Source organism: Siniperca chuatsi, linkage group LG19, assembly GCF_020085105.1.
Source record: "Siniperca chuatsi isolate FFG_IHB_CAS linkage group LG19, ASM2008510v1, whole genome shotgun sequence".
Taxonomy (NCBI): domain Eukaryota; kingdom Metazoa; phylum Chordata; class Actinopteri; order Centrarchiformes; family Sinipercidae; genus Siniperca; species Siniperca chuatsi.
The window spans coordinates 529,932-543,729 of NC_058060.1; the positions used below are offsets into that span (position 1 = coordinate 529,932).

The following is a 13,798-nucleotide window of genomic DNA, read 5'->3' on the forward strand; positions in this document are numbered from 1 at the left end:
GACTCTCTTCAAGGATACAATAGCGAGAAGAAAAGCGATCTTTCCAGACAGCCAACTCACGTCAGCCTGGTGCAGGGGTTCAAATGGTGGTAAACACAAAGCCTCTAGGACGATAAGCAAGTGCCATGAAGGCACAAGCACAATATGCAAGGGTCTCAATTGCAGAGCCCCTTTCAGAAAACAACCCACCAGGAAATGAAACTCTACAGTTTGATTGCCAACTAAAACCTGCCGAGATGGCAGCAACATATACCTTAATGGTAGAGACTGAGAGCCCCTGATCCAGAAATATTTGCAAAAATGTATGTAATATAGGCACGGAGCAACACTCTGGGTCCACAAGTTGACCTCTACACCAACCAGAAAATAGTTTCCACCTGTTGGCATACAGCATTCTAGTAGAGGATGCTTGTGAATTAAGTATGGTCTGAACCCGAAACTGATTGCAGGTACTCAATAGTGAGTCTCAAACCCACAGCCAAAGGCCATCTTGGTGGGGATGCCAAATGTGGCCCCCCAACTGCTTCTGTGGGAGAGGCCAAGGCACTCGATCACAGGGAAACATATCCTTACTGGCCAGTTCGGAAGCCACCAGCAACATTGTGTGTTTGCATCTGTCTGTCAGATGTCAGCATGAGTAGTGGGCCAGAGGAAAGGCATACAGGAGGCAGTTTGGCCAGGGATGTGTCAGCACGTCCTGATCCAACGGACTGGTTGGTTCTGACAGGGAGAACGACAGACATCTGAACAACCTCCGGATTCAGTCTCCAATCGCCCAAATGCACCCTGAGAAAACGGCATCTGTGATGACTCCTTACCAGCAGGAGGGAACTTTGTTTGTGACTTTGTTGGTATAAGATTTCAACCTCGTGGGCATGCATGTGATAGATATCTAAGTATTCGATGCGCCTCTGGCGGTCAGGAAGAATGAAATAGAACCTCTCTCAATGTTGAGCAATAGAATTAATTTAACCTGTTTATTGTATGTTATGTGATGAATTGATTACCTACTAATAAAACCTCCACTAAATCTAACAAAGACATCCCTTCCTTAAGCCACATACCCCCAAGTTTTGATCTCCTTTGTTTTGCCGTCTAAATATAGCAGCAATAGTATCAATTTAAATAAATAAATAAAACCCTTTATTAAGGACTATGGATTATTTGTTTGTGCTGATCACATGGTCATTTCTAGTAAGTTTTGATGTTAGAAAAAATATTCTATTGTGATATTTATTTCAAGCATATCAGCCAGCCCTGGCTGTAACTTTGTTGAAGCTCTGCAATGTCTAATGTGCCTAGGTGGCACTGAGGAAAAAGTATTGCCCACCAATACAGTAACCCAGAGTTCACTCCTCAGCTGCAATGCTTCCACTTTGGCAGTTTTCAGGGAGGATGGTATTGGGAGACAAAGGGGAAAAATCAGGGAGGAAAAAAATCATTATTATGAATTGAAGCGCAGAACTAATGAGAAAAACTACAAGACACCATTATCAATTCTAATTTACAGTTACCATCACAAACAACCATCACAAAGAGCCACAATCTGACCAGTTTAACCAGAAATAAAAAGAAACTGCTATCATATGCCTGATGTTAAAGACAACTCTTGTATTTGTGCAGGTTATGAGGGGAATGGGAGAACATGTACCCAGACCAATATCTGTGCTACCAACAATGGAGGCTGCTACCCATTAGCTACTTGCTCCTCCACCCCAGGTAAAAACAAACATATGCATGATTTTCAACTCAATTAAATTATATTTATATAGCGCCAATTCGTAACAGAAGTTATCTCATTGCACTTTTCCTATAGAGCAGGTCTAGACCGTACTCTTTATAATATTATTATAAATTACATATTTATAATTATAATTATTATTACAGAGACCCAACAAATTCCACCATGAGCAAGAGAAAACACTTCCTTTAAAAGGCAGAAACCTTGGACAGAACCAGACTCAATGGTGGGCGGCCATCCGCTGCTGCCGTGTTAGGTTTTGGGAGAGCGAGAGAGAGAGACAGAGAGAGAGAGACAGAGAGAGAGAGACAGAGAGAGGTTTTGAGAAAGCGAGAGAGGTTATAAGAGAGAGAGAGAGGGAGAGGTTTAGAGAGAGAAGTTTTGAGAGAGAGAGAGGTTTTGGGGGGCACAAAGCACATTTTTAAAATAGTAATAATAATAATAATAATTGTAGTGGTAACATTAATATGAATATATTATTAATAATAGGAATGACAATATATATTATATAGGAATAATAATGACAGTATTAGTAACAGAGCCAATAACAACAACTGTAGTAGCAGTTGTCGAGCAGGAACACGGGGGCAGCAAGTGGTCCACAACCATAGATCCAGTCTCTGTAGCTTCGGAGGTAGAAATACCTGCTGAAAGCTATAATTGGCATTACAGGAGCCGCACTAAGCTGGTTTAATTTAAATCTGTCAGATCGAGCTCATGTTTGTACATGTTAACGGCGAGTCCTCCGTGCACGCCAAAGTTAGTCACGGAGTTCCACCAAAGTTCTGTGCTTGGACCGATTCTATTCACCTATATATGCTTCCTCTAGGCAATATTTTTAGGAAACACTCCATAAACTTTCATTGTTATGCAGATGATACCCAATTATATCTATCGTCAAGCCAGATGAACCAGTTAGCTAAACTTCAAGCATGCCTTAAGGACATAAAAACCTGGATGACCTGCAATTTTCTGATTTTAAACTCTGACAAAACTGAAGTTATTGTACTTGGCCCCAAACACCTCCGAGACATATTATCTAAAGATATAGTTACTCTAGATGGCATTGCCCTGGCCTCCAGCACCACCGTATGGAAACTTCGGAGTTATCTTTGATCAGGCTTTATCCTTTAACTCCCACATGAAACAAACTTCAGGGACTGCCTTCTTTCGCCTACCCAACATTGCAAAAATCAGGCACATCCTGTCTCAAATGATGCCGAAAAACTAGTGCATGCATTTGTTACTTCTAATTCCTGCAATTCCTTATTATCGAGCTGCCCGAAGAAGTCCCATAAGACTCTCCAGTTGATCCAGAATGCTGCGCCACATGTACTGACAAGAACTAGGAAAACTATATGGATAACTATATCTGTGTCTTCTGTAGGGGATAGAGCATAGGGAATATTATTTGTGGTTAAACTGATAAAAAGTGACATTTGGGATTGTATGGAAATTATTAGGGAAGAGGGGGAATCAGAAAAGGAGAGTTATGTATTTTGTCAATTTGCTGAAGGGTGGACAATGTGACTTTTTCATTTTTTCTCAGATTTAAATTTGAATTTATTCCTCCCTTGTTCATTGTAAAAACAAAAAGAAGGCGAAAAAACATCAAATAGTTACATTAAAAAGATAGCTTTTGTGTGCCACAGGTAATCAAGGTGAGCTTTGGTCATATGCAGAGGAGAACAATCCTGTCTCTACATCAGGGCTTTATGTTTTTATTAAAATCAAGTAGTAGAAGGAATATGTCACTGTTGAAAAACAGAATAGATGTGGATCAAGATGTGGATCTTCATAGGTTGAACTTTGTCTTTCAACAGAGCCATTTTTTGCTAACCTACAGCAGCTCCCACCTTCACTTTATTCTGCATTGTAACAGAAAGCAGAACTACAGTGAAGTAAAATGTGTTAATGATATAATTAAAATTCAGTACCACATGTTGCCAGATATTTCTACTAAAAGTTAAACTCACCCCCAACACAGAGGGAGCAATCCACTGTTTCACGGCAGAGAACCATGGCCTCAGACTTGAAGGTGCTGACTCTCATTCTGACTGCTTCACATTTGACTTTTAACCACCCCAGTGCATGTGTAAAGTCATGGTCTGATGAAGCCAACAGAATCACATCATCCGCAAAGAGCAGAGAAGCAATTCTGAGGTCCCCAAACCGGACACTCTTCTCCCCCCGACTGTGCCTTGAGATCCTATCCATGAAAACAGAATCAGTGACAGGGGACAACCCTTGCAGAGCCCAACACCCACTGAAAACGTTTTTGACTTCCTGCCGACAATACAGACACAGTTCCCACTCGGGTTATATAAGGACCAGATGGCTTGTAGCAACGGCCCTGGTACCCCATATTCCTGCAGTACACCCCATAAGACTTCCTGGGGGACACAGTCATAAGCCTTCTCCAAGTCCACAAAACATGTGTAGACTGGATGGGCAAACTCCCATGACCTCTCTAGTAACTCTGCAAGGTTAAATAGCTGGTTCCATAACCAGGACGGAATCCAAATTGCTCCTCCTGGATCTGAGATTTGACAATCGGTCGGAGCCTCGTTTATAACACCCCAGGGAGGCTGAGCAGTGTGATACCCTGATAATTGGAGCACACCCTCCGGTCCCCCTTTTTCAAAATGGGAACCATCACCACTCGACAGCCACTGTCCCCAACCTCCATGCGATATTGAATAGGCGTGTCAGCCAAGACAGTCCAGCAATGTCCAGAGCCTTCAGCATATTGGGGTGAGTCTCATCCACACCTGGTGTCTTGCCGCTGAGGAGCTTCTTAACAACCTCAGAGACCTCTGCCAGGGATATGGGTGAAGCTTCCCCTAAGTCTTCAAACTCTGCCTCCTCCACAGAGGATGTGTTAAGTCACGTTTCCACACAAAGTACCCAGAAATTTTATCCCCAGGAACTACTATTCAAGGAACTAAAAAGTTCCATCAGCCCATTGTTGTGTGTGTTTCCACTGCAGTCTAAAGACCTGTGAAGATTAGGCAAATTACACCCATTAGGTTACACCCATCACACAGCACAAGCATAAGCATTGAGTGTCTTTTTACATATATAGTCGTGTATACTTGTTTTCAGATACAAGAACAGCCACTATACACACATTTAGTTCTACAACTATTTATTAATCTGCAGAAATCTAAATGTGCAAAATACAGCGTTTGTGTGCTGCAGCAGGAGACATGGAACGAGGGCTGTTGGTGGTCGCAGGAGTAAACACACTGGTCTGCAGCCTGCAGTTCACTTTATCTGCCCGTTTCATCTGAAAAACATGGTGAAAAATTGGCTCACCTACCAGGAAGCAGTCCCTTTTGAGTCTACAACATGGATATCAGAATCAGAATCAGAAATACTTTATTGAAATACTTTATTGTATCATGTTATTGGTTTAGTTCGGCAGTCAGACATCTGATGTCATACATATCAGGCTACATCATCATCTGATCTAAAATGTATGTCTGTAAAGAGCAATAAACATAAATTAGGCCATATGCAAAGTATCAGTCCTTAGTCATCCAATGGAAAAATAAAGTCTTGAAACAGTCCTTACAGCATTAAACAAACAAATACAAAATTAGTTTGTGGAAAAGCACACATGGTCAGTTACCAGGCATTCCCTATTTACTATATAGTGCACTATAGTTACTTCCCACCATTTCATTTGAGTGTGTGTGAAATATATAGCGCCCTCACATATTCCCACAATGGAATGCGAAAAAATACTTTCTGCTAACAATCCCACATATGATAAAATTACAGTTGTGTAATACTACACCTGTCAGTGATGACACAAAATGATATATAAGTATATATGTGTCCGAAATCTCAATTTACTGCTCACTATAGAATAAACTATTGAGGGTCTTTTATATAAGGATTAGGGAACCGTGTCCCTAATGATTATTGAAGGTATCCACGTTGTGCCAGCTGTGCTAAGATTTTGGAGAGGTCTGAGTGTGTTTCCAACACAAGTTTTTATCTCTACAAAATATACAGTGTAGTAGTGTAGTAGTAAGGGCAATTTAAGAGTGAGATGTGCAATGTGGGACATGACCATGTATTCTTCTCCTTCTCACTCAACCCATTCACATCCACCAGGTGCAAGCCTCCCTATATGTACCTGCCCTCCAGGCTATGTAGGCAATGGTTATGGACCGACTGGTTGCACCCAGGCCAGCAACATCTGTCAGACCAACAACCCCTGTGTCAATGGACAGTGTGTGGTGAGTGTATGTGACTGTGTGTATGTATGCCTGTTCAGACATGGTGGGATGCTGTGTGGCCATTATAACAAAGATATTGTCCCTAACTTTATCTGAAATCATTCATTTTAAAGGATAAGGCTGGTAATAATTAATATTTTCTTAGAGTCCACAAATTCCATGAAAAGCCCAAAACCAACAATGAATTGATCCCACTAAAAAGTGTTGTGTGTGTATCACAGCCTGATATATCTTCTTCCTCTGAGCCATAGCGCTCCAAAAACAATTAAAACCCATCAGTGAGCCGCACTGTTGCACTGGGTGACATGTTCCTTCATCACCATGAACACACACACTGTAGTTTATTTGGACTCAATCCCACATACACCGTGCTGCTGCAGGAAATACTTACTAAAGCACCACTAAAGGATTAATCCGCCGCTGAAAATAGTCCCCAACAAATGCACATTTCCTCCTGTTTGAGTAACACTTACCAAAAACAGCAGTATCCAGCTGTTTTAGGAAATTACTGAGCCTTTTTAAAAAATGAAACTATATATTTGTGTTGTGCTTAAAGATATTGAATAACTCCAGCCTTAACCTGTAAATATCAATACAGCAAATCACACTGCACAGATGTTGTCATTCACCTAATTAATAATAACCTAATTAATAATAATTATTTTTACAGTATGATGTCAGACAAAAGCAAGCACGAAATAGAGATTGTACTCGTCTTGGAGAAGGGGTAGCATTATAGCCATGATCAAACTGTGAGTTTGTTCTATTAAAGCACAATATAAATGATCATAGAGAGCAGGAGCTGAAAGAAACTGAGGCTTAACCCGCTGAGACCAAGTGGAGTAACTGCGCTGTCTATCTCACTCCTTATCAAATCATGGTTTTAATGGTATTTTAATGCAATTTAGTTGTTTGTCAACTGAAAGAGGAGGACCTGCTATGGATACAAATCATTTTGACACAGAAAATAGCATTTTCAAATGTATTCGCATTAGTGTGGCCGTAGTCTGAATAAATCTTTGAATGCTTGATAAATCAAATGTTGCTTTTATGTTAGATATATTCTCAAGAATAGAAAATCCAGAATCAAATCCCTTTGTAACAATATATTCCTGAATGTCTGACTAGTGCACTACTGCTATCACAGGCCACCACCTTGGCTCCTGGCTACATCTGCAATTGCAACTCTGGCTGGCAAGGAGTAAACTGTGACCAGAATATCAATGAATGCTTGAGCAACCCCTGTCAGAATGGAGGAACCTGCACTGACGGCATCAATGGGTTCGCGTGTACATGCACTGCCCAGTGGACTGGTCCACTCTGCCAGACCCCACAGCAAGGTATTGGCAGGACAAGAAGATATGGAGGGGCTGGGAAGATGAAGGAGGGGAGGTGAAGGGCAGAAGTAGGGAGAGATGGGCTGAAAGGAGGTGGAGAAACTGCAAGGACAAGATGAAGGGAGTAGAATCAATGTGCAGAGTCACAGGGAGGAAGAAATTAAGGGACTGGTTGGGCTGGTTAACAGACTTTAGGGACTGTGATAAGGGATTGCGGGGACATTATTGTTAAATATTTTATCATCACTCATATAATGATATAGACTATAAACTGTAATCTATTATTCTCATATCTAATAATAATCATATTTTTTCCTCTGGGTAAATTATTGGGCCACGAGACTCAGAAACCACAGAGAATTTCAATAATGTATTGCTGTGAATGTGAAAAACTGTTCCACATTGACATGATAGTTCTATCTTCTCATGGGATGATGATATTATTTTGTGACGGTAATCTATACTTGTGTGTTGCACAAACTCTGCCTATACAACAGACATGCTATCAGCTTCCATTTGCCAATTCTAACGAACCTGAAATCCCACACACTGCCGGCCACTTGTACTCACCTAGTTTAGTTACAATTTTTTGATCCCATGATGCTGTGACTAAACAAAGTAAGTAACCTTGATTTAAGGAAAACATGGATGACTGACTGAAATATCGTAACTAAATAACACATAAGTAGGGTTCAGTGTGCAGGATTTCTGGTTCATTCTCAGCCGACAGAGTTTGGTCCTACAGACCTGTAAGGAAGACTTTATGGTGTATACAAACTTTGTTGAAGTTTTTGCCTGTTGTGCTCATACTGTATGTCCAATACATACAGGGGAGCACAACCAATGAGACGATGGAGCAGGGTGTAAAGAAACGGTGGAAGGCATGGGGGAATGTGTGCTTTGACAGTAAGAATTCCCCATCGTAATGCTTTAGAAGGAAGATGTAACCATTACATGTCCTTAAAATGGTCAAATAAGAATATTCTTTCATTTTGCCAATACTAATATTTAACTGTATTTTTCATTTAGTGCCGATGGCATCTTTTTGGACTAACATGCAAGAACAGAAGGAACACCCCATCCATTGCCCTTTGTGTTGTTTTGCCCATTCTTTATGCAGAGTATGTAACAGGTCTAATGTCATCAAGTGCTACTGTAAGTGTGTATGTGTGTTCCAGAGTGTGGAGGTTACCTGACTGGCCCTGCTGGTTCCTTCAGTTATCCCAACACCCCAAGTCATGATGAATACGATCACCAGGCCAGCTGTGCCTGGGTGATCCGCATTGACCCAAACAAGGTCAGTTGCAGTCTCTCTTACTTAAGTAAAAGAGATTTCCTTTTCATTTGTTTACTTTGTCTCTGTAATTTCAATTTGGGTTGTTTGAGCTTCTCAGCTTACAAAATACCCTTCTGTAGAGGTTCACTTGATTGAACAACTGTGTCAAACTGTGTAGGTTTGATATCCAAGGAATGTATTTTTTTAACATCCATCAGACATTTATTTTTAAATTCCTTAATTCAGTACAGTCATAGGATCGTAAAGCAAGGCCCAGAAACATCCTCTGCATGGATTGTGATGTTGCTGGGATCACATTACTTTTACCAGTAAGACAGCACTGGAAGCACTACATTTGATTTTGTGTAATTACATTACATATGGTGGGCTCGAGAAAATTGTGTTAAACATGTGAATGCTTTCTCATCTAGCAATCAGGGAGCAACATTATGAACTTATTGGAGTCTTGTTTCTGGTCAGCAGATGATACTGGCCTTATAGCTCTGGTTTGGTCTTTACCAACTCCTGAGAAAAATATCTGTCTCTTTAGCTCCTGGAAAAGGGATTGCTGAGAGTGCTGAGACCAACTGAACCACAGAGAGCAAATGTTTGTGCTCGAATACCAAAACAACCAACTAAAAAAGAAAGAGAGAAATGGGCATTGTTAGCATTAGTGGTTATAGTGTGATTTTATTTCAAATGGAGCAGATTGACAGAGATCCTTTGAATTCTGTGTGTTCTCTTCTTTAGATTCTGCATATTACCTTTCCCTTCTTTCATCTGGAGAGCAGCACCAATTGCAACTTCGACTTCCTTCAGATTCATGATGGGGACAGCGCCTCTGCTTACATGATCGGAAAATACTGTGGCCAAAATAACCCGCAGGAACTCTACAGCTCCCACAATTCCCTGTATTTCTGGTTTCGCTCCGACCACTCTGTCAGTGGTGGTGGCTTCACAGTTGCTTGGCAGTCTCAGGACCCAGGTAGGGGTGTTTCATCTGTTTTGGTTTAGTTAATGAGTAATCCTTAACTAAAAAAAATGTATTAAAAAGACTTGAATTTGATTTAAAAAATGTAGTCATAAAATGTCTTAAAATGTGTTATTTAAAAAAATAAACTATGCTCATACAGAGTGAGACATGTATGCATACTTAATCAAATCAACCTATAGTTACCTTTTTGTGCCATATTATTCTATTATGTCTTACATTCACATAACCACATACGATGTGTCCCACATATACACACACACACATTTGTTGGGATTTATAAAGGCTAAAGGGGGGCATCCACTTGTGTAGGTGTGATCAATTAATTATGGCTATCAGAATTCTGAAAGATAATCATAAATAATTTTAATAAAGTCCTCATGGGCACCACTCTCCTTAAAGAAGAGATTGATTGAGTCTCCTAAAATAAACTGAACTATCAATTTGGAACTCAGATTAATAATTAAATTAATAACCAGAATTACCACCAATAGCTAGAAGGTGGAAGGATTTGGAGCTCAACATAGAAGAGGTTGGCAAATTACTCACTCTTGTGCAACATTAAAGAAGCCAGCATAATTATACACAAGCATTTATTAAAGATAATAAAGCAAAATCACAATATGAAGACTGACTCTAAATACACTAAACTACAGAACAACGGGTGTGTGTGTGTGTATGTGTGTGTGTGTGTGTGTGTGTGTGTGCAGGTCTGGATGCGACCAAAGGGAATGTGTGTGTGTGTTTCTTTGTTCTGCCTCTGTATGTCTCCCGTGCACAAGCATGAACCCACATGGTCAGAAACAAAGGAACATGTGAAGCAGGAGCTTTAAAGTTACTGTCTGCTGTGTTTGAGTCAAACAAGAGGTGTGTGTGTGTGGTCTGTTTAGGATAACGGTGCCAAGTTAAAAGGAGTTAGTTAGCATGCAAAGACTGTCTGTGTGGAGCATAACATAACTAACATCAACTTTGTGGTGGCTGAGAACTACAGTTACAATAATAACCTCACATTAACCATGGAGAAGATCACAACAATAAAACCTCAATGAAAACACATCAGTCACGTCACATGTACACAAGTTAAACAGTCCTTTGCTCAGCTACATATATTGTTACTCTATGCTTTGCCCAGTTGTTACATTACCCGTCTATGGGAGGGAAAGAGAGGTGGCTTTGGTGCTGCCGTTAGCTGGCGGCCAGTCTGTTGTAGACGAGCCAAGCTGGGAAGAACTGTGGTTCTGCTGTGGAAGCGTCTTTTGCTGTGCAGTGTCCGCTTGTGACACTAATGTGCCTCCCCAGCTATTGATGGGTGATATGATGGAATTTGAGAAACAAAGTGGGAGAGACGATGCCAGAATTGCTTGTAGAAATTTGCTGCTTAGCCATCTGGTCCTGGCAATTTGTAGTTAGCATATAGTGAAACCATTTAGCTAGTTGTTCTAGTGAAACAGAATTAGAATTAGTAGAATAGTAGACTTAGAATTTCAACTGTAAGAAATGAGAATTAATCTCCATATCATCTGGTTATGTGATTTCATCAGCAGCACAGATAGTCCAGTGGTCAGGACTGTTGACTTTGAAGTCATACAAGAACACAGAATTATGGCATTCAATCCCTGCTGGGATTTTGATGCATCTTTGTGTGGCCCTACTGTAAAATGTTATCTCCTTCTACTTCTTCAGGGGGAAAATAAGTATATTAAAGGATGCAGACAAGGATTGATCCTACGATCTCTCTTTTACCAACGTTGCAGTGTTTAATCTCAAGTCATGTTTGTTCATCTCTACTGTAAAATTCATCTCTCTGTATTTTAACAAATCCAAAAAAATAGTAAATGATACAGACAAGACTTGAACCCACAGCCTCTCTGTTAGCATACCTTCTTATTAACCAACTGAGATATCAGGCTTTCTGAGCTCTATCATATAATCAAAATGATCATATATGGGGTTCAGATGAGAGCATCAGCTGCATCAGAATGTTCGCTTGAAAAAAGTATTAGGGGCTCAGTCTCACTAGCATTAATAAGAGTCTACACTGCACTGAGCCGGCTCAAAGCGCACAAGGCTGCTGGACCAGACGGCATCCCCAGTCGCGTACTCAAGGCATGTGCAGAGCAGCTCGCTGGGGTCTTTACGGATATTTTCAACCTGTCCCTCGCCCAAGCAGTTGTGCCAGCATGCTTTAAATCCACCTCTAGTCCAACCTGCCTGAATGACTACCACCCGGTAGCACTCACACCCATTGTTATAAAGTGCTTTGGGTGGCTGGTCCTGGCACACCTAAAGGACTTCCTCCCATCCACACTGGACCCATACCAGTTTGCCTACCGCAGCAATAGGAGCACAGAGGATGCAATCTCCATGGCACTGCACTCTTTACTCACACACTTGGACAATAAGAACACTTATGCATGAATACTGTTTGTTGACTTCAGCTCTGCATTCAACGCCCTTCCAAGTTGATCACCAAACTTGGAAACCTGGGCATTAACACCTCCATTTGCTATTGGATAATGGACTTCCTGACAAACAGACCTTAGCTAGCCAGTTAGGTTAGGCCACAACTGCTCCACCACCATCACACTCAACACTGGCGTACCACAGGGCTGTGTGCTGAGCCCCTTCCTCTACTCCCTCTTCACACTCGACTGCAGGCCTGCGCATAGATCTAATGCTATCATCAAGTTTGCAGACGATACTACGGTGATTGGTCTCATCAGCAACAACAATGAGACCGCCTACAGGGAGGAGGTCCAGCACCTGGCCACATGGTGCACAGACAATAACTTACTCCTTAACACCTCCAAGACAAAGGAGCTCATTGTGGACTTCAGGAAGGAGAGAGGAGGCACACATGACCCCATCCACATTAACGAGATGGCTGTTGAGCGTATCTCCAGCTTCAATTTCCTGGGGACCCATATTTCGGAGAACCTCTTCTTCCTGAGGACACTGAAGAAGAACCAACTGTCCTCAGCTTTCCTGGTGAACTTTTATCGCTGCACAGTAGAGAGCATCCTAACCAGCTGTGTCACAGTCTGGTATGGGAACTGCTCTGCTGCAGAGCGCAAGGCACTGGAGCGGGTGGTGAAAACTGCCCAGTGCATCACAGAGACTCCACTTCCAGCCATTGAGGACATCCAGAGGAAACGCTGTCTGCGTCGAGCCCGCAGCATTCTTCAGGACTCCTCTCCCCTAGCCCAGAGAGTGGTTTCTCCCTTGCCCCAAGGACCAGCAGACTGAGAAGAAAGTTTTTCCCCAGAGCTGTCTTCCTACTGAACTCTGCCCCCCCCACCGCTGATTCCACTGTCCCCTCATATACCTTAACTTAAATGCTGCTATATTGCTACATGTACCACATGTTCATTTGCGCTACCAGACTATTTATTTATACATATACTGCATCATGTGCACTCCAGTACTATGTACTGAATACTGCAATAACTCATCTACTGCACTGTTAACTATTTCCATAAATTTCACTACTTTGTATTCATTGCACTGCTGTTCTGCCCAGTCCAATTCATTATTGTACATATCGATCACAAGTACATAAACTTCTGTTTATAGTAATGCCATCTGTATATAATGTCCGTAGTACCACTTGTAAAATATTTTCATAATAATGCTCTTTCCTGCATTCATGCACTTTATATCCTGCTCTTGCTTATTGCACTTCTGGTAGTCAAGTTTTTCATTTCCACAATATTATTTACATCAGTGCAACAACAAGATGTAATACTCATCACTCTGCAGCTCGGCCAAGTGTTCGCTTTCAGTGACAACAGCTGTCTGCTTTGCTCAATCATTCAGTAATTAGCATTGGTTCATTGTGACATTAAACATTATAGATTAATAAAAAATAATGAGTGACAAATGTCAATACAATTTATTATTATTATTATTATTATTATTATTATTATTATTATTATTATTTGTACTTTGGCTTTAACCACTTAAATATTTGTACAACCACTATCTCCTTCTCATCTTAGTGTGTGGAGGCGAACTTACTGCCCCCTATGGAAACATTAACTCACCTGGTTACCCTGGAAACTACCCACCTAGCCGAGACTGCTACTGGACAGTGACAGTGGAGCCCAGCTTGCTCATTACCTTTGCATTCGGGACTCTCAGTCTGGAGCATCACCCTGACTGCAACTATGACTTCCTAGAGGTGAGAAATACTGCTATATATTC

The 13,798-nt window shown here is 41.2% G+C and overlaps 1 protein-coding gene across 1 annotated transcript in view; it reads left to right on the top strand.

Annotated features, from left to right (window-relative positions):
* cubn (cubilin (intrinsic factor-cobalamin receptor)) overlaps positions 1 to 13,798 on the top strand; it is a 125,367-nt gene that overhangs the window by 15,272 nt on the left and 96,297 nt on the right. Inside the window, exons 10-15 of the mRNA XM_044176757.1 lie at positions 1,624 to 1,719; positions 5,867 to 5,991; positions 7,139 to 7,331; positions 8,507 to 8,625; positions 9,355 to 9,589; positions 13,594 to 13,775. Of these exons, the coding sequence (XP_044032692.1) occupies positions 1,624 to 1,719; positions 5,867 to 5,991; positions 7,139 to 7,331; positions 8,507 to 8,625; positions 9,355 to 9,589; positions 13,594 to 13,775 (950 nt within the window). The remainder of the gene's footprint in view (positions 1 to 1,623; positions 1,720 to 5,866; positions 5,992 to 7,138; positions 7,332 to 8,506; positions 8,626 to 9,354; positions 9,590 to 13,593; positions 13,776 to 13,798) is intronic.